This window comes from Cervus elaphus, chromosome 22 (assembly GCF_910594005.1).
Source record: "Cervus elaphus chromosome 22, mCerEla1.1, whole genome shotgun sequence".
NCBI classification, from domain to species: Eukaryota; Metazoa; Chordata; class Mammalia; order Artiodactyla; family Cervidae; genus Cervus; species Cervus elaphus.
In genome coordinates, this window is record NC_057836.1 from 6,663,100 (window position 1) to 6,684,220 (window position 21,121).

The 21,121-nt window shown below is 51.1% G+C and overlaps 1 protein-coding gene across 6 annotated transcripts in view; it reads right to left on the reverse strand.

The window, feature by feature from the left end:
* Window positions 1-9,364, reverse strand: part of SERHL2 (serine hydrolase like 2) — a 21,702-nt gene extending 12,338 nt beyond the window's left edge. The window contains exons 1-8 of one of the 6 annotated variants that reach the window (XM_043881771.1): window positions 9,182-9,345; window positions 8,229-8,378; window positions 7,999-8,112; window positions 7,618-7,659; window positions 7,195-7,214; window positions 6,704-6,778; window positions 4,930-5,039; window positions 4,448-4,527 (exon numbers count right to left, since the gene is read on the reverse strand). In XM_043881771.1, coding sequence (XP_043737706.1) covers window positions 4,448-4,527; window positions 4,930-5,039; window positions 6,704-6,778; window positions 7,195-7,214; window positions 7,618-7,659; window positions 7,999-8,112; window positions 8,229-8,378; window positions 9,182-9,194 — 604 coding nt within the window. In that variant the 5' untranslated portion in view covers window positions 9,195-9,345. Of the gene's footprint in view, window positions 1-4,447; window positions 4,528-4,929; window positions 5,040-6,703; window positions 6,779-7,194; window positions 7,215-7,617; window positions 7,660-7,998; window positions 8,113-8,228; window positions 8,379-9,181 lie in introns of all 6 variants that reach the window. The other 5 variants (XM_043881770.1, XM_043881773.1, XM_043881772.1 and 2 more) reach the window with 5 other exon arrangements.
* Window positions 9,365-21,121: the final 11,757 nt, after the last annotated feature.

Sequence of the window (21,121 nt, forward strand, 5' to 3'; positions counted from 1 at the left end):
AGAAAGGGCTGTAGGGTGTCAGGGAGGGTGAGGAACCTCAGAGCCTGGAGGCAGCCTGATCTAAGTAGTGCAGGGCCTGAGTCGGGGAGAGAATGCAGTGACATGGGTCACCCCACAGACGTGCTGCCTGGGAAGCAAGGCTGTCTCCTCCTTCACACACGCCTTTGCGCAAACATCACGCTCCCAGCCAGGCCTCCGGGGACCTTTCCTCACACCCGACCTCCCTGCACAGAGGACCGCAGATGATTTCTTTCTCTCCCTTCTTCCCAGAAATTTCTAATGCGTTCTGTCATCTACCCTCTGTGCTTCTTTCCTCTGCTAGGTCACAGCTTCCATGAGGACAAGGGGATTTGGTCTCTTTGTTTGTCCACAGCTGATTTTTCAAATGGATTTTTGCCTGCGCTGGGTCTGCATCGTGCACTTGACTTTGGTTGTGGGGGCTGCCCTTCGTGGTGGTGTGGGCTTCTCACTGCCGTGGCTTCTCTTGATGAGGAGCGTGGGCTCACAGGCTCTGTTGCCCCTTGCCAAGTGGAGTCTACCAGGATCAGGGATGGAACCCGTGTCCCCTGATTGGCAGGTGGATTCTTAACCACTGGCCCACCAGGGCAGTCCCACAGCTAATTGTCGGTAGGGGTTCTTGGGCATTTGTCACTCAAAATACTTAGAAGGAGCATGTAATTGGAAGACTCTCTGGTCACTGCGCTACTAAATCACCGCTGTCTGCTGTAACCACGGCCAAGGCCTCTGGGCTGCCTTCAGCTCCGGCCACGACCTCCCTGCACAGATGACAGGCTCTGCTGCGTGTGCAGGACTGGAGCTGACCCCGGGTCCCCTGGCCTCCAGGCTCTCTGCCCTGCTCCCTCCTCCAAGCCTGAGCTTCTGCTGCTCAGAGGATGTGAAAAGACTTAAAAGGGGGGGCATTTATCTCGGGGGTGGGGTGACCTCCAAGGTACTGGGGACCCCACAGTGCTGTTTTCTCTGCCCTGAGGCCCTGCCCCTCCCTGAGGTCGTTTCCATCTCTTCCAAGCCTCGCCGCCAGCTGACACCCGCCCCGCCTGGGCACTCCGCACCTGTCTGCTTTTCTGCCTGCCTCTCCTCTGACAGTGGCCTCTGTGAGGGCAGGAACAGTGTTTCTCAGACCAGTGGGCCACAGCAGCTGTCACTTAAATAAGGAGTCCAAGTACCAGGTCCAAGAGCAAGCGGCCCCGGCATCCCTGGTCGTCAAAGAGACTGGTGCGTGGTGTTCTCTCAGTGAGAGTCCGATCCCACAGTCAGCACGTGCCAGCAGCCCTGAGCAGGGCTTTGTGCCAATTCACCTCATTTAATTCCCTCAACAACCACACAGAGGCAGACGCCAGCATCTGTTTTACTGGGAAGGAACCAGGGAGGGTTGAGGTTGAACTTGGCCTGGTGGCTGGAACCCCTCAGGCTGGCCCAGTCCCTGACTTGTGAGGGACGCTCCCCCACCCCAAGGGTTTAGAAATCCCTGGAAAGTTGCATGAAATGTACATTTCATAAGAAAATAATTTTGAAGGCAGGAGACGTTATGAGAACCCTAGACTCCCCCCTTCCCTGCAACAGCCGACAGTTTGAGACTGTGCTGTGGTGATATAATACAACACATTTTTCAGTCCTGCTCTTTGGCTCCTGGCCAGAGCGCCTAAAAACTGTCACTTCCTAAAGCGGGAGAAATGCTAGGGGCATCTTTTATCCTAACACTTGGTCTCTGACACAGAACTCCTAAATCTCTTGGGATTTCCTGGGCAATAGCTGGGTCTTTTGTTCAAATGGGGTGATCCTGGGTGGTTCTTGGAAAGCTTTAGGATAGGGGCTGGTCACCAGGAAGATCAAGCCATGATTAGGAGTTGGAACTTTCAGCCCCACCCTAGTCCTTCGGGGACAAGAGAGGGACTGGAGGCTGAATTGGAGAAAGCAATGGCACCCCACTCCAGTATTCTTGCCTGGAAAATCCCATGGACGGAGGAGCCTGGTGGGCTGCAGTCCATGGGGTCGCTAAGAGTCTGACACGACTGAGCGACTTCACTTTCATGCATTGGAGAAGGAAATGGTAACCCACTTCAGTGTTCTTGCCTGAAGAATCCCAGGGACGGCGGAGCCTGGTGGGCTGCCGTCTCTGGGGTCGCACAGAGTCGGACACGACTGACGAGACTTAGTAGCAGCAGCAGTAGCAGCAGAGGCTGAATTAACAATCAAAGATGCATGCCTATGGGGTAAAGCCCCATAGAAATCTCTGCGTTTGGAGAGCTTGCGGGAGGTGTTGGGAAGGTGGCACACCCCTCCCTTTCTCTGCTGGCACCTGCCAAGGTCACGGACTCAAACACCCACAGGAGCTGGGCAGAGTGGGTGCTGCACCCACCAGCACATAGCAGGGTCTCCGTCCAGCTGCTGTTGCCTATACTGAAGGTGTTGCCAGGTCTTTCCGTTTTTCAAAAGAAAACCTCCCTGATGGTCCAGCAGCTAAGACTCTGCTCCCAACGCCAGGGAGCCCGGGTTTGATCCTCGGTTGGGGAACTAGATCCCACACTGCACAGCTAAGAATTCTCATGCCACAACTAAACATCCCGCGTGCTGCAACTAAGACCTGGCATAGCCAAATAAATGAACAAAAAGAAACTGGAACTCTCCATTTTCACACACAATCTTTCTATTCTAAATGCGAGCGACCTATTCAAAATGTCCCTCATGTCAAATTTTTGTGCTTCAAGTGCACAAGTCAAAGCAAATCACGCTTGCAGCCCCAGGGCAGCCCAGCTAGTGACCGAGTCAGAGCTGCAGCGGCCGAGTGCTGACACAGGGCTGTCCGTGGTCACGAAAACCACCCGGAGCAGGACTCTCCCCACCTGCCGCCAACTGAGCTTGTTTCTAGACGGCCTGGGCCAGGGCTATGACAGGAAGGCAGATAAGAGGCAGATAAAATCGGAGCTGGCCTCCCTCCTCACCCAGCTTGCTGCCTCCTGCTTTTCCCAGAAGCCCAATCAAGCTCCTGCCTCAAGCCTTTCCTGGAGGTTTCCCTGCATCACTGGGTTCAGAGGTCACCTTCTCCACGAGGTCAACCCAGGCCCTTCTATTGAAGAGAGCAAAGGACAGGCTCGGCCCCAACTCTGGCCTTCTTACTCGCTGTTTTTTTTTTCCTAGAGTGCTCTCATCTCAGGCTCTGGGAAGACCTGGGGAGAGAGACGGGGCCACACACGGGCCAAGGAATGCCTGAGGCCACCAGAAGCCAGGAGAGAGGCACAGACGGCCTGTCACAGCCCTGCCAACACTCTGATCTTGACTTCTGGCCTCAAACTGTAAGAATAAATGTCTGCTGTGTAGGCCGTCCCGTCTGTGGGGCTTTGTATCGGCAGCCCTAGGAAAGAAACACACATCCTGGGGGGTTGGGTTGGATGATGGGGGTGTGACCGGCTCCAGAATGCAGTGGGGGGCTGTCAGGGGGTCAGGACTCAGGAGGAGCCTGGGACACCAGCTCCCCGGGGTCACCCTGTCTGGTTGGGTCTGGGAGGCTGCTTGGTCTGCTTTTAGGTTAACCCCGGGCCTCGAAGGGGCACACTTCTGTGGAGGGGCTTGTCCCAACACAGCCATCCAGCCGCCTGCCCACTGCCCAGGATGCCTCTCTCCTCTGCTCCCACCCCCTTTACATCTGGCTCAGCATCTGCTCACCGTCTCACGTGACCCCGGGCTGCCCTAATCGGCTTCCCCAGCCTCGCCAGGTGCCCTATTTTATTCCAGATTAGCCCACTTCTGCCATCAGGGGAGCTGGAGCCCATAGGCCTCTGCCTTCCACCTCCCTTCTCCATGATGGATTTGCAGGGAGGGACAGAGATGGTGACTAAGACAAGACCAGGTTGCAAACCCCTCAGGTATATTCCCCTTGACCTAAGTTGGGTTGGCAACTTCTGAGAAAAACTATAGCACAGCAGGCTCTTCCCTGGTGGTTCGGTGGTTAAGGCACCACGCTTCCACTGCAGGGGGCACAGGTTCTATTCCTGGTCGGCAGGGCAGCGTTGTGCCTCGACAATGAGCCCTCAGACCCCTGACTAAGTTCCGCACAGGATGTGGCTTTCTGGGATGTGAGGCAGCCATCTGACCTAGCACAAGCTGCTTGGCACTTCCGAGTCTCCGTTTCTCCTACTTTAAATGGGATGAGTATAGGGCAGTGGGCATGGCAACCCACTCCAGTATTCTTGCCTGGAGAACCCCATAGACAGAGGAGCCTAGTGGGCTATAGTTCACGGGGTTGCAAAGAGTCAGACACAACTGAAGCAACTTAGCACGCATAAGTCAGTAGGAGCATTAAAGGAGGTACTTTTGCAAAGCACTTAGGATCACGCCTGGTCCAGAGCAAGCAGCAGTAAAGCTTAGCCACTGTCATTCCTCAGAAAGGACAGTGCCCATAAGCAACAGCCTTGAACAGCGAGTCCCTTACCCGTGGCCGCCTGTGTGGTTCCTCTCTGCAGGAGATGCTTCCCATTCGCCTCGCCCACGTGGCTGTTGTTTTTCAGGAACCTGGGGAAGAGGGGACACTGGATGCCTGGGGTGGGGGTGGGGGGCCAGGCGGAAGGAGAGGAAGGTGGGGAAAGGCCACTCGCCAAGGACACGCGCCTGTACCAATGGGGATGTTTGCGTCAGTGTTGTGTGAGTGTCTCTGTCTGTGTGTGTGGGTACCAGGCGTGGCAGAGAGCTTGTGGAGGGGTGGGGCGAAGGGCACAGCCACAGTGTCGGGTGAATGAGGGCAGACAAAAGCCCAGCTGGGGTGGCGAAGAAGCGCCAGGTGAGCACACAGAGACTGGCTTGCTGCAGATTTGGGACTAGGAGATGGAGCTTCCTTTGGGCCCCAGAGACTTGCCCCCTCAGTGGTCCATAGCTCCCCCAGGTCTCTGGCCCCCACTGGTCCCACCCGCCACTCACCACTGCAGCATCTCTTCCGGGCTGACCACCTGGGCAGGCTTCCTGGAGGCCTCCACCTGCAGCACGTGCTCTATGGCCCTCCGCTTGTAGGTCAGCAAGTTGTCCATCTCCTAAATGCCCCCCATGGGTTCTGCTGGGCGGGCGGGGACCCAGGACCTCGCCCAGCCCCACCCTCCACTCAGCGGCACACCCTCTTAGCCTGAGAAGACTCTGAACCCGAGAAAGGCAGGGCACCGGATCAGCCCCTGCCTGTCAGCCCTGTGACCCGGAGCAAGTGGTCCGCCTCTGTCACAGCCACCCAGCCCAGCCTGCAGCCCAGGAGAGCTGGAGGGGTCGGGCTGAAGACGGAGGGGAAGGGACAGCTCTGGTAACTGCCTAGTGCTTTGCGAAGGTGCACTATTAGGGTCCAATCGAATGGCAGTTTCATCTGTTCTAACTGACACTCTCATGCTACCTGGTGGAGAGGAACTGGCTGAGCGGGTACAGCCTGGGGAGTACAGCTGGGTATAGCTGGGCATTTCCAGCCCAGCTTACTCTCAGCACAGCCTGGCCTCGTCCAAGGTCCACTGCCTGGAACAGCAATGGGAAGTGACTCCTCCATCCACCCCCGGAAGAGGCAGGAGACGGGGAGGAGCAAAGAGTCACCAGAAACTCCTGAGGAAGCCCCTCCTCGCCCCCCACCCCGGGCACGGTGTTTGTCAGCTCAGTGGGTGAAACCAATACGGATGCCAGAGTGGTGGTTACCACGGTCTCGGAGATCCTCACTGTAACCCACGACTCTCCACTCACGCAATGCACACTTACTGAGCACTTACTGTGTGCCAGGACTGGGCGTGTGGTGGTAAAGAGACAGCTGTGATTCTTGGAATCTTTGGCTTAAGGAATCTGTGGGCATCTTATGGACAAGAAAACTGAAACTGATGAAGGAGCTGTGTGAGGCTAAGCCCTCGGGAACAGAAAGACTCCCGTCAGAAAGACTCCTGGAGGGTGCCTCCTCATCGTCTAGTCCAGGGAACCTCAATCTTCCTGGTACCAGGGACCAGTTTTCATGGAAGACAATTTTTCCTCGGACCAAGGCGGGGGAGGGAGCCAGTGTCGGGATGAGTCAAGCGCTTTACACTTGCTGTGCACTTTATGTCTATTATTACTACCGAAGCTCCACCTCAGATCATCTGGCGTTAGGTCCCAGAGGCTGCGGACCCCTGCCCTAGTCCAGCCTCCTCATTTTACAGGTGAGGAAACTGAGGCCCAGAGAGGCAAAGTGACCTGCCCGGAGTCACAAAGCAGGAAAAGAGCAGAGCCAGGACTCAGACATAGAGACAGCCCTGGTGGTCGTCACTGGTGGTGCTGGCAGGAGGGGTCAACGCTTTGCCCATCAGTCCACACTCAGGCCCCCTGTGTGCAGCTGTGCGGTGGGTGCACACCTCGAGGGCACTTGAGTGCAGGTGGGCCCATCCAACTAGGGTTTCCTCAGCCCACTGCTCCTCCCCTCTCCCACCCCTGCTGTTGTGATCAACCTGGCCTTCTGCAGACTCCAGGCCACAAGCAGGGCCTCCGAGGATGACACAGGCCCATGGCCCTGTTTGCTGCCTACTCCGAGGGAATAGGTAGCACAACCCTGCCCTCGGGGGCGGGGGAGGGGACCCTGAGCCCTCTTGTCCACCCTCTGCCACCTCCTCCTGCCTCCCTGGTATCCGCCAAGGGGGGCAGGGCTGAGGACACTACCTGGGACCCAGGTACCCAGCGACATGGTGCGCGAAAGCCCCGTCCTTACATTCGTGTCCAGGACAACTGGTAAGGCGTCCAGCAAGATGAGTTTGTCCACCATCTCAGGGAAGATACAGGAAAACTATGATGTGACATGGAAGAAAGGAAGCATGAAGAGGAGAGGAAGGAGGAGAAGGACTCAGACTGTCCCCTGGGGACACTGGCGCTTGGGTGGGGACAGGGTACTGACCACTAGGCCACCGGGAATCTCCTACCCTTTCAGGGCACCTTTCTCTCCCCTCCCCCGACAGTCCACACCCAGCATCAACCCCGGTGACAGCTGGATTCTCCAGGGTTCTCCGCGACAGAGAGGATGGGCAGTGTGGAAACACTTAACTCCATCAGGAATGTCCTCACAATAGTGATTATCATGGGTCCTTCCAAAGGAAGCTGGCACAAACCACTAATGGGCTGCCTGAAACTCACTACCCCTTCCTCCTCTCCCCATCCCACCGGGAGGAGAGGCCAGAGGTGGTCACTGCAAAGCCATCTACTCACCATTCCACCCACAGTGCCACCTGGGGGAGAAAAGAGTAGTTGGCGAATATTCCCCAGCTCTCCCCGAGTCCTACCAAGACTCCTTCCCAGAGGTGGACCTCCCCCCAGCCAGAGCACCCAACTCCTGTCTCACACCAGCAGGCAGGGCTCTGCATTCACCATCAAACTTGAGGCTCCCTCTCTGGGGCCACGTGGCCCCTGCATCAGACCTGACTCTCTTTCCCTTCTCAAATCAGGAGACAGTGGCCATCCATGCAGTTGCCTGAGGCCACTGGGCATGGTGCCCATAGGTCAGTGTCTAACGAACTCCTTTATGTCTCCTTGCAGTTCCCAGGGGTGAAGGAGAAAGGTACCTGTGTACTAGTCCTCTCCCTCTCAGCCCCACAGCTTGACACCAGTCACATCCTGGCAAAGTGTACTCACCAAAACTGTGGCCCAGGAGGGAAAACCGGTTCCATTTCAGGGCTGAAAACACATGGAGCCAGGTCAGGGTGGGCCCAGCCTCCCCCACCTGCCCTCAGCCTCGCAGTCCCTATGCCCTGGGACGCTCCACTCAGGAAACACCCTGAAAGGGCCCCCAGGGCCACTGAGGGGTTGGAACTCATGGGAAAAAGCGAGCTTTCTCCAGCTTGCGCAGAGTCACCCATGAGTTGCTGGCAGAATTGGGGCCAGGCCCTAAAGCACTTTCAGGCCAGCGTTGCTTCCTGGCCATCACACCCCACTTGCAGAGTACCTCCCCAGTTCCCTACTCCATGCCACCCCCAACCCCTACAGACAAACACACAGGCTCTGTCTCTTGCTTACCTGCTGCAACTCTCCGGACCTCACTCACAAAGTTTTGATGGTAATATGGGAAACCTTGGCTGTAGTGGGATGAGAGCCCATGACCCCCGAAGTCCATGGCAACATAATGAAAGTCTGAGACAGAGGGAGAGGGTGAGTGGGTGCATCCAGGTCAGCCATCTCCCCCACTCCTGATGCTCCTGCAGACCTGCTGCCTCACCCGTTGGCTTCCCTTCAGCCCCCAGGCCTACCCTTCGGGAGAAGAGGGATGAGTCTGTCAAAGGAGTTGGCATTGTTCAGCCAGCCGTGAAGGCAGAGAACGGGGGCGGCTTGATGGGAGCCCCAGGCTTTGGCCGCAATGTGGCCCCAGGGAACAGCAAGCTTCAGCTCTGAGATGAGACCTGAAATAAAGAGAGCCGGATGTGGGTGTGGGACTACCCAGAGGAGGGACAGGCAAGATGGGTCTACTGGGTGAAGAAAAACCTTGGGAGGGCTTCACTGTAGAATTTTTTAGAATAAGTCGGGGATGGGGGTTAGCTAGGCCTGGGGTCTGTAACTTATGGCTGTGTGACCTGGAGCAAGTCACTAAAACCTCTTGACCCAGTTTTCTTTCCTGTAAAACTGGAGTAAACAGAGTAATAAGCAATGGCCAAGGTTTTCTAAGTCTTCGCGGAAGGCCCGATGGGGTGGCCCATCTCCCCACATCTTCACAGTAAGTTGGAGCACTCTCGCCCTCCTTCCCAAACCCAGAAACTGAGGCACAGGGAGGTGAAGTCCACGCCCTAGGTCACACAAAGGCAATCAGGTGGAGCGCGGATTCAGTGCGGGCAGCGCGACCCCAGGCCCCTTCCCCTGACCCCCCGGGGCACAGGCCCGCTCAGGTCCTGCTGCATCCTCCATCGCCAGGGCTGACCTTTTCACCCGCAGGCGCTCCTGGCCAGGCCTGAGACCCGCGTGCCCCCAGAGCCCCCGCGAGCTTGCTTCTCTAGCTTGGGGCTCCCGGAATCCTGAGAGACCACGTGCGACCCGTTCTCGGGGCCCCACCCTCGCGCCGGTGGGACTGGGCCTGCTCCGCAGGCTGCAGACGGAGGACGCGCTACCGCCGGGAGGGCGGCATGCCCACCCCGCTTCCGCGGTCTCAAGCAGGTCGGTGGCCTCGCCCATCCCACTCCGGTCTAGGGAGCCCGGGACTGCGGAGCCTCACCCATCGTTTGCATCCCAAGGTCTCACGGAGGCCGTCACTCCAGCTAAGTCTCGCCCCGAGCGACAGACACCTGCTTTCTGGCTCTGGCTCCTCGGGGGCCGGCCCCGCCCCGCCCACCAGCAGTCGTCCTCCCCCCAAACCTGCCCTCGGCCCCGCCCATAAATGGCCTGTCCGTCCCGCTCCGCCCCCGCCCACTAGCGTCTGTTCTCCAGCCTCGCCCTCGGTCCCGCCCACCAAAGACCTGCCCCGCCCCGCCCTCGGCCCCGCCCACCAGTGACAGGTCCCACCGCCCGCCCACCAGTGGCCCCCGCGCCCACCAATGACCTGGCCCGGCCCGGCCCGGCCCCGCCCACCAGTCCTTGCAGGTGAGACGCATATCTCCCCATCTCTTGTTTTTGCGGCGGGTATACCACCTCTCACCCCCTGTATGGTGTTGTATTCAACTGGGTCCATACCCTAGATGTCAGCTTCTAAAATTAGAAAAAGGTCTTACTCAACTCTGTTTTCCCCTTTAGCATCTACCAGAGCACTTTGCACACAGTAGAAGCTCAATCAGCTTTTTGCCAATTGAACTGGCTGAGAATTACAAAGAACATTTTCTCCCAGCCTGTCCCCGTGGACTCACAAAAGCAACAGCCCAGAGTGGGGGAAGTCAGGGAGTAATTCTTAAGGTCTTGGGTCCTTACTACCTTGGTTACATTCCTCAGGTTAGAATGCTGTCCACATCCAGAGAGGTGGGAAGGTATTAAAAGAGGCAGAAATGTTCCCAGGAGTTCCTAGTCCATCAGCAAGGGGAAATTTCCCCTGGTTAAGTTTATGAAATAAAGGCAATCTCTGACAGTAAATGTAGTGTGGTACCCTGGATCGGATCCTGCAACAGGAAAGGGACGTTCTTGGAAAAACTGGAAAAATCTGAAATCTAGAGTTTAGTTCACAGTAACATCCTAATGTTAATTTCTACCTTTGTATCATGGTTATTCGAGGTGTTTACATCACAGGGAGCTAGGTGAAGGACATAGAAGAAATTCTGTACTATCTCTGCAGCTTTTTCTGTGAATTAAAATTATACCCAAACTTAAGAGTTCCACTAAAAAACCAAAAACCTGACAAGAACCCTTGATTTATAATTTAGATATGATTAAATGCATAAGGGAATAGCAAGTATGTTGCACTGTAAAATGTTGTCAGCCGTTATTAACAAGCCTGTTTTGCTCTGTTCCAACTTGCTTTAACTTAAAAAAATTTTTTTCCTTGTATCCTATTCACCAAATTTAAAGCTTTAAGTGTTTTTTGTTTTTTCGGGTGGGGGGAGTTGCGTCTCAAGGCATACAGAATCTTAGTTCCCTGACCAGGGATCAAACCCATGCCCCTAAAAGTGGAAGCATGGCATCTTAACCACTGGACCACCAGGGAAATCCCCTAGAGCTTTACACTTCTAAAGATGATTTTAGCTGTGTCCTATACGATTTGACATTGTGCATTTTCCGTCTCGTTAAGTTATGCATATTTAAGTTTTTTGAAGCGATAAGGCACTCCTGTTGTTCAACGTAGGAACACACAAGAAGGTATGCAGTGGGGTATCTCGTTTTTACCCCATCCTTGGCCAACCCGCTCTTACCACTCAATTCAGGAAACTTCTATTAATTTCTTAGTATTCCTCAGTGTTTGTTTTTTTTTTAATGTACATGTGGGCAAATCTTTCCCACTTTTCCCATGGTGTTGCTAGATGTTTCCACATTGCCAGACTGTCCCATGCTGCACTGCACCGGTGCTGGACAAGCCTGCCTGCTCCTCTGTGGCCTTGACAGAGGAGGCCAGTTGCCAGCTTTTGAATTTGTGTCAGTCTGCTAGAAGAGAAATGGTATCGCAGGGTGCTTATATTTAGAATTTCTCTCTTGGTTTAAGTGGGCTTGATTTTTTTTGTTATGAACCTCAGGGCCATTTGTGTTTTTAAATGTTCTTTCTCTACTTTTTCCCTGATTTCTTAGAACTCAACTATTAGAGAGATTAGTTCTTTTTCTGTGACATGAATTGCATATGTTTTCCCCAAATGTCTTTCATTTGACTTATGAGTGTATTCATCGCCACATGGAAGTTTTTTTTTGTTTTGTTTTAATGTAGTTGAATCGGTCAGTCTTCTTTCACTTCTAGTTTTGAGTCATCCCCAGCAAAGCCTTTGTCACTGTCTTGGTGTGGATGGTTATCAGCTGTGGCACATGAAAAGAGCTTGAGGATTTGTTTGTTGAACGAATTAACACAGGGAAGAATAAGGAATGGTGCATAACCTCAGGAAGCAAGGGCCCCTGAAGAATTGTACTTTTCTTTTTAGCTTCTCAGATGCAGTGCCCATGGGAAGCTCCAGGATGTTTGGGGCCTCTGGTGTCCAGTTTGATGGGTCAGGCTCTGGAGGATGTTGCTCAGATCTTACTTGCAGTCCACTGTGGGTCAATTTAGTTTCACACCGTTAGAGATGTCCCCGCTGTACACAAATGCATGCCCAGTTGCAAGGGCCCTGACCAAGGGTGACCCACTTGGGCTCAGCCTCAGGACAGACCCCTGCCCTCTCCCCTACCACCCCACCAACCCCTGCAGACTGGGAGGGCAGGAGTGAGTGGACATGCACTCCGGAGGCTTCGAGAGAGCAGATCCTCTTTGGCTGGGGCCTGGATTCAGGACTTAGATGGTGACTTAGGGGACAGGGGGTATACCAGAGCCAACTGAAACAGTGACAGGCAGTGGCCCAGGCTGGTTGGCCTGGGGAGCTGGTGTGCTGGGGTCTCAGCGAGGGGGCCTTGATGAATGGGAGTGCCGGGTCCCGGTGGGGTGCCCAGCCCTGGGCAAGCAGCCTCAGGGTGAGCGAGGTGGCCGAGGGCAGCTGACCCAGCCCCGAGGCTGGCCATGCACTCTGGCACTCCACCCCACGCAGTCACAAGAGCTGTCTGTGCCCTGCTGTCCTCAGCCCGAGCTGGCTGCGGGCCGGCCCCGTCCTCCTGGCCTGAAGCACAGTGACCTCAGCCAGGCCAGCTGTTCTGCCTCCCCTCCCGCTTCTGCCCGGAGGCCAGGCCTGACCTGTTTCCTTAGAGCCCAAAGGGGACTGATGAGACAGAGGGAGATGGCCCTGCCCTCTGCTTCTTCTCCACAAACAAAACCCCTTCTTTGAGGGACTAAACAGCCCGTTCCTCTTGCGAAAGACCTGCAGCTTCCCCTTTAGGTCTTTTGGCGCAGGGACATTGGGTTTTCACTTCATTTCATTTAGACCTTGAAAGTCACAAAAATAGACATTGCTGTATTTCTTTATTATTATTGGGGATCTTCATTTCATTTCATTTAGACCTTAAACATTACAAATAGACATGTTGCTGTATTTATTTCTTATTATTTTGTTGGTTTTTTTTTTTTTACTTCGTTTCACTTAGACTTGAAAAGTCACAAAATAGATACATTGCTATATTTATTATTATTATTATTGGGAATCTTCATTTCATTTAGACCTTAAAAATTACAAATAGGCATGTTGCTCTATTTATGTATTATTATTTTGGTTTCTTTTTTTTTTTTTTTACTTCATTCCATTTAGACTTGAAAAGTCACAAAATAGTCACATTGCTATATTTATTACTATTATTATTATTATTATTATTGGGGATTTTCACTTCATTTCATTTAGACCTTAAAAGTCACAAAATAGTCATATTGCTCTATTTATTTATTACTATGTTGGAGGGGTTCCACTTCATTTCATTTAGACCGTAAAGTCACAAAACATACATGTTGCTACATTTATTAATTATTATTATTATTTTGAGTCTTGTGGGCTTTCTCTAGTTGCAGCATTCAAGGGGTTCTCTCCAATTTGTGACACATGGGCTTAGTTGCCCTGTGGAATCTTAGTTCCCCATCCAAGAATTGAACCCGTGTACCCTGCATGGGAAGGTAGATTCTCAGCCAAGGATCCACCAGGGAGGTCCCTGCTTATTTAAAATAACCAACAAGGACCTACTGTAAAAATTAATTAATTAAGAAGTCATAAAATAGAGCTCACCCAAACCAACAGGTTTGTTTTTTTTTTTTTCAGACCAATAGACCTTGACTCAGTGAAACTAACTCTCCTTCCACGCTCACCCTTCTGGAGTGATAGTCAAAGTGTGCAACCACTTGCCAGGCTGGAGTCCACCTTAACCCTTTGTTTGCTGGGGAGGTCTGCAAACCATCCCTGGAGGGTCTTGTGGAGGCTCCTGACCCTTAGGTGTAAGAAGATCTCGGTAGCTCAAAGAGTGGTCCAACTGCACTGCCTTGTCGCCACCAGGGTCTTCCTGTTGCCTCAGGTGAGAAAGGGAAGCCGCTTTCTTTATCCCAGAATGTCTAACTGGAGGGGGTCTTAAGGTTCATCTGCCCCCAACACTTCTGTTTTCAGATTCATCAAAGAAACATTTTGTGGGCAGGCGATTTTTCCCAGACCCTGTGCTGGGAGCCAGAGCAGGGAAACGTGTCAGGAGGCCCTCAGTCGGTGATGACAGGAGGGATTAGAGAGATGGGGAGGCAGTACAGGCAGGCTGGGGGTGGTTGAGAGTAGGTAGGAGACGGAAGAGGTGGAATCAGGATAACTCTAAGGATTCTGACCATCAAGATGCATGTGTACAAATAGTATTGCTTGTGAAATTCAAAAGCCGAACAATCTAAATGGCCATCAGTGAGGATGAGTAAATAAATTGTGGTGTATGAATTTGAGGAACTACAATATAGCAATGACAAATGCTACACACATTACCATGGATGAATGTTACAAACGTAATGGTGAGCGAAAAAAAGCAAGAGACAAAAGCGAATGACAGTGTAATACACTTTACACAGAGTTCAAAAAAAGAAAATCCATAAAGTACATTGCAGTAGAAAAAAAAACCTCCCAAAGATGTTTGCGTCCTAATATCTGGAGCCTGTGGTTGTGTTACTTTACATGGCAAAAGAGATCTTGCAGATGCGATTAACTTAAGGAGCTTGAGGGACTTCCCCGATGGTCCAGTGGTTAAGAATCTGCCTGCCCTGATCCCTGGAAGATTCCGCATACCGTGTGGCAACTAAGCCCACAAGCACAACTACTGAGCCCTCATGCCCTAGAGACTGTGCTCTGCAACAAGAGAAGCCAGCAAAGCACAACTAGGGAGTAGCCACAGCTAGAGAAAGCCCACATGCAACAGTCAAGGCCCAGCGCAGCCAATAAATAAATAAAAAGTTTTGATAAGGAATGGTGGAATGAGAATTACAGAAGTTTTAAAAGTAAATTAATAACCAAAAATTATACACAACACAAGACATAGGCGTCTCTTGTTTTGGAGCCTGGTCACATATTTTGGGATAGGATGATAGCCCATGTGGGCCTCTGCAGTGAAGTCCCTGTGGTGTGAGTCTCCAGAAGGCTTCCCATTACCCACCCTTACAGTGAACAAGTGTAAAATGGGCAAGGGGCTGATCCAAACAGAGTCCTTCCACAGGGAAGAGGGGGTGTAGCCAAATGCACCAGAAACACATTCTGGGTGTTTAAACGAAGCCATGTCAGGGCATTTGTGTCATCACAGTATCAGCGACAGACTGCATTACCTATAGACACTTGCTGTTACCCAGAAACACTTGCCACAGAGACCCTTGCATCTTCTAGTACTAAATGACCCAGAGACCCTTGCTGTCAGCCAGGCATTACCCAGAGACGCTTGAGTTGCCTAGGACTGCATTACCTACAGATCTTTGCTGTTGCCCAGGAAATAGAATCCTGACACACAGTCAGAGATCCTCTCACTTTGGAATTCTCTTTTTTTCCAAAGATTACAGTTAAGAAAACTGCATTCTAGGTTGTCCTTGCTTCTTCAAAATGTCGTTACAGCTTAGGCTCATATATGGTCTTGCATGTGAATAACTGCTTTACCTTTTTAATCACAAGAAGAATAAGTTCTTGTTATACAAATTCAGATAGTATGGGTTATCTTTTATTAAATCGATTGTCTTATCAAGAGGTAGGGGAAAAGAAGATAAGCAAGCCAGCAAATCTCTAACACCTGATTCGTAGGGTAGACTAGATAAGACAGAGAAGGCTCCTAGCCCAATGTATGGCACGGGGTGAGCATTCAATAATATTGCTATCCTCAAGCCGCAGGGCAGAGCCTGGGGAGAGGGATGGGAGGGAGGAGGGCTGACAGATCGTCCATTGTCAGCTGCCATTGTCAATTGCCAGAGTCAATTGCCAGAGTCAGACAGGTGAGCCCAGGAGCAAGAAATCTTCCCTGGGGCATGGAAGGAGCACAGAACAGGGAGTCCAACTGCATTTAGTTCCTCTAAGTCAGGTGTGGGACACATTTTCTTGCTGTAAAATGAAGCAGTGGTCTCAGAGCTCTAACGTTTTGGCATCCCCCAGCCAGGTTCAGGGCACACTTGTGCCCCGAGTCCTGCATCCTGCCCACCACGATCTGCACAGTCAAATGAGGTAGGCTCTTCATGGTTTATTAAGCAACCAGAGCAACACAAATTAGAATGCTTCAACTGCTACCATATAACAGAAGAAGTGGGATTTTCCTTCTTTTTGCTCAACGACCATGATAAAGGTCAGTTCGGCCTCTGCTACTTTATACATCAACATCTCACTGAAACATCTCAGGGAATTATTCTAGTAAGTTCTACATTCAGCACTGCTGGGAGGTGCTCTGGAGAAGGCTGCTTAACGTCTCTGTTGTCAGTTTCCCAGTTTCTTCGCAGTTGTATTTCTAGCCTGTAATTACATCTGGTACATAGCAGGTGCTCAGTAAATGTTTGTCAAATGAATAAATGCATGAACTCTCGGAAATGGCATACTCTCCACTCTCCCATGCCTTGGCATATGTTGTTACTTCAGTCTAGAAGCTCCTACTCATTGCTGTGGTTACCTCTGGATGGATGCCTAATTCACAAGAATTCTCCGTTGGGGAGATCTGTCCGCCTCCCATGCACACAGTCACCAGGGTGGGTCCTGGGCAGCCTTGTTGGTATCTTGGACTCTGACCTGAGACCATAGCTAATTACTGGGTGGGCAGCCTGACCCAAGTTGAGCCAAGGTCTCTGCCCCGCAAATCTGGAATTGGGTTTGATATTCCAGCCTTAGTCTAGGCTTGTCTTCAGAATGGAACACATTTTTAAAAAATTAGGAGCTATGGTGTGACCATCATCTATCCTTGAAACCTCAGGAGCAGGAAAAGAAAACTCCGATGTGCAGAGAACAGAGAAGGAAGCAGGCTGCCCTTAAGAAGTGGACAGGGTGCTGGGTGCCCCGCCTGGCATCCTCTGAGGCCTGAGGCCTCCGGGGTTCCTCCAGCCGAAAGCGGTGAGAGCTCACAGCTGAGCTGTCCCCTCAGATGCGCCCTTCACTGAAGGGACCTGCCATGCCCAAGGATATGACCTCCCTGGAGTAGTCCTCTGCTAACGTCCAGTCCATGCTGGGGTGCAAAAGCCTGGGCCCCTACCTCGACTCAGGACCACTCTGAAAGTCCATCCCAGCTCTTGAGCTCCCTGTGGAATTAGGTGAGGCTCCCAGCAGGGCTTCCCGGGTAGCTCAAATGGTAAAGAAATCTGCCTGCAAAGAGGGAGACCTAGGTTTGATCCCCGGGTTGGGAAGATCCCCTGGAGAAGGGCATGGCGACCCACTCCAGTATTCTTGCCTGGAGAAGCCCATGGACAGAGGCGCCTGGCGGGCTAACATAACAACGACTCCCAGCTGCATTAGAGTCAACTTCTGCCCAGCCTGCCTGATTTGCTCAAAGGCCAGTTCCTGAGAGGCTGCTCAATTAGCTTTCTGAATGCACCAGTAAGAGACTCCGGCTCTGTTTCCCAGGGCACCCAACCTAAGACAAGAGGCTTTCAGTTGAAAGGGACTGGTGGCGTAGCCCGTGGTTGCTGTGACGATACAGTGGTTCCTCCCAATAAGCGTAGGCTGCTTTCTTGCTGGGAGTGCTGGGCTTCCCTAAATTAATGTTTACTAAATGGAACATAGTTTTGTGGGAGGTCAGGGTGGTAATTATTTTGGCCTCCAGCAGAGCAGGGCAGGCCCTGGACAGCGTCTCAAGGGAGGCCAAGTTTGGCCTTGGCGCCTCCTCGTATCTCTGAGGCTCCCTCACTCTGCCCATCTGGTTGCCCCCTCCCTAGCGCCCCAGGGTGGAGATGGGTGCTCCACCCAGCCCTTCCGGCTTCTCTCTTTCAACAGGGACTGAGGGTCTGTGAGATGCCGGGCTCCTCCTCTCATTCATCTCGCCATCACAGTGCTCTGGAGCACTCAGAGGCTGGATCCTGTCTCTGATCCCTGTGGTGGGCGACACCCACGTGCATTGAGGAGCACCCGCTGATTTTACCACAGTGCTTCCCCTTGGCTTCTGTTCTGGTCTCAGGGTATTCCCACCTCTGGTGAGGCCACAGTTCAGTCTCCGTTTAGATTGTGGAAAAGTCTCAGGTTGAAGGTGGCCCTTCAATAGATGCTCAGAGGCTCTCAGATGGGCTCCAGAAAAATTTCATCCAAGCCCCTCGTGTTGCAACTGAGGAAACATAAGTATTTTAACCAATCCTGCAGGCCAGGACGGGCAGGTGGGAAAACTGCTTTCCACCGAGTGAGGTTCGACTCAGTTTGGTTCTCTTGCCACCCAGCACCGGCCGCCTCCTGCCCTTTGGATGGTTTCCAGGCACGAACGTGCTTCTGAGAGAGACAGAGAGACACCCCCCCACACAAGAACAGTGTCTTATCCTCACTGTGCCCTGCAAACCCCGTTCTCCCTCCTTCTAGAATCCCTTCTCAGGCGGGACATGTTTCCATCCTGGCCTGGAGACTTGTGTGACACTTTCTTTTGGCGCAAGAGGACGTCCTGAATGGAGGGCATGTACCTATTCCCTGAACCTCAAGCTGATCCCACTGACTTGCCACTAGCTTTGTATGTTGTTTTCTATTAGAAAATTTACTTTAAAAAAAAAAAGAATTTACTTTAGTTGTCCACGTATTACAGTTTTGGGGTTCTTGTAATCTCAGCTACTCCTCTTTTGATCCCCCCAACTCAAAAAACCTTCAAGCATTTGCTGAGAGTCTTGACCCATGCAGGATACACAAACACAGTGACATGAAGTTTTCTGTCACAGAGAATATACAGTATATTATATATAATATAACACAGTGTACATAATACTATATACAATATATGTAATTCCATTGTGGCCACTAATTTTCCAGACTCTATTAAGTGCCAAGAGTTCTAGGACAAGTAACTGTTTTGTTTACTTTTTATTTTGTCTTGAGGTATAGCCAATTAGCAAACTGTGATAGCTTGTGATAGTTTCAAGTGAACAGCAAAGGGACTCAGCCACACACACACATGTATCCATTCTCCCCCAAACTCCCCTCCCATCCGGGCTGCCACATAACATTGAGCAGAGGTCCATGTGCTATACAGTAGGTCCTTGTTGGTAATCCATTTTAAATGTAGCAGTGTGTACACGTCCATCCCAAACTCTCCAACTATCTCTGCCCCCGATCCTTCTCCCCAACAACCATAAAATTGTTCTCTAAGTTTGTGAGTCTCTCTCTGTTTTGTAAGTTCATTTGTATCATTTCCTTTTATATTTCACTTTTAAGGGATATCCTTCAATATTTCTCCTTCTCTGTCTCACTTACTTCACTCATGTGACATTCTCCGGGTCCATTCATGTTGCTGCAAATGGCATTATTTCATTCTCTTTAATGGCTGAACAATATTCCATTCTGTACACACACATACACACACACACACACCTCTTCTTTATCCATCCCTCTGTCGATGGACATTAAGGTAGCTTCCATGTCTTGGCTGTTGTAAACAGTGCTGCAATGAACATTGAGGTGCATGTAGCCTTTCAGAATATGTTTTTCTCTGGATGTATGTCCAGGAGTGGGATTGCAGGGTCGTATGATAGCCCTGTGTTTAGAACCTCTATACTGTTCTCCATAGGGCTGTACCAATTTACATTCCCACCAACAGTGTAGGAGATTTCCCTTCTCTTCACACCCTCTCCAGCATTTATTGTTTGTGGATACTTTGATGTTAACTAGGTAATTGCTTAGTTTTTAATACATGTCCTGGAAACATAGAGGAGTCAGAATCTTCCAGAAAGGAGGAGTGGACTTGAGGTAGGTCTTCAAGGATGCTTAGAGTTCAATAGGTGGCCTTGGCAGGAGACGGGTGTTTGGGGAGAACAGAGCCCAATTTGCTTGTGGGGAGAGAATTCCTATTTGGGGTTGGATGGGTTGGGGTAGGACCAGATTATGGGGAACTTTGGAAACTAATCAGCTTTTTGGATGTGACGAGAGAGGAAATGGAGAGGCCCTGTGTATCTGAAGCAAAGTCTTAGATAATTACAGTCCCTACTAAAAGAGCCTGCGTTAGGATAATAAGATCAGTGGAATGAACAGAGCCTGGGAGTTTTTCTTGAAAAGCAACTTTGCTTTTGTTATTTTATGTCTTTGTTTTTGTCCTTAATCTGTAGAAATTGTGAATGGAATCAAGATGGTGACATGTTTTATTTTCTCTCCACTTCATGAAAATAATATTAACCACTGATCCCAGTGACACCTGGCATTGATCTTTGTTTTACGGTAACATTTCCTCCATGGATCAGGAGCCTGGTATATTCTCCCTTTTGAGAGCACAGCTAGACATTTGCTCACTAAATACTGAAATTCTGCTACATGCTGGATATAGTACTAAGGGCTATCTTTTTGATAGACAAGGAAGTACAACATATTCTTGTTTTTATGAGTTTAATGTCTTGTTGAAAACTGACATATAAATACATAAACAGAGCAGTCCAGGGGTTGGCAAATTTTTCTATAAAAAGCCAAGTAGGGACTCCCTTGGTGGTCCAGTGGTTTAGACTCCATGCTTCCACTGCTGGGGCAGGTGGTTTCAATCCTTGGTTGGGGAACTTAAGATCCCACATGCCATGAGGTGACAGCACAAAAAATAGCCAGCTAGGAAATATTTTAGGCTTTGCAGTCGTACAGTCTATTCAATTCTATCATTTTAGCATGAAAAGCAACCATGGACACGCATTAACTACGTAGAGAAATGTGGCTTTGTTCCAATCAAATTTACTTATGGACTGAAATTTAAATTTCATATAATTTTCATATGTCATGAAATGCTCTCCTTCTGATTTTTGTTCACCATTTACAATGTAAAAGACACACTTGGTTTGCAGGCCATACAAAAATCAGTGGCAGGCCAGATTTGACCCACAGGCTATTTTTTTTTTTTTTGGATTCCTGAGCTATGACTGACCTTATAATGTACAAAATGCTACAGAATACAGAGCAGGCAGAGGGTAACTATTCCTGCAGGACTAAGGTAAAATTGAGAATGCTTCCAGGAGGAGGGGAATTTTATACAGGCTTTGACAGTTATATATTTGTTTGCCTGGGATCAGTAGGGGGGCGCGGTGGAGGATAAAGACAAGTGCAGAGCAAAGGTATAAGGGCCACAAGGCCTACAGGGTGTAGCATGTTTGGAACCCTGAGCAGTTTGTTATGGCTTGAGCTTGGGTAATTGCAGTCAGGAGAATGGCCCCAAGTGGGCAGGGACATTGCGCCAAGTTTTGCAAAGGGCCTTTATTGCCCTACCAGAGCGCTTGGATTTTATTTCACAAGCAATGGAAACCTTGGAAGTTTCCCAGCAGAGAAGTGCTTCAAAGTGTATCAGTGTCTTAGACCTTCCGGTACATGGGCATGGGGGCCAGGTTAGAGAAGGGGGCCCAGGAGCAGTGGGTGGTCAGGTTAGCCTGGTGGGATAGGATTGGGGGGATGAGGGCCATCCCCAGATGGCAGACTGTGGGCACTGCCAGATGGAAAAGAGGCTTTAATGGAGTCCAGGGCGTGAAGCCAAAAGCCAGGAGCCAGAAGCAGCCTGGCAGGGC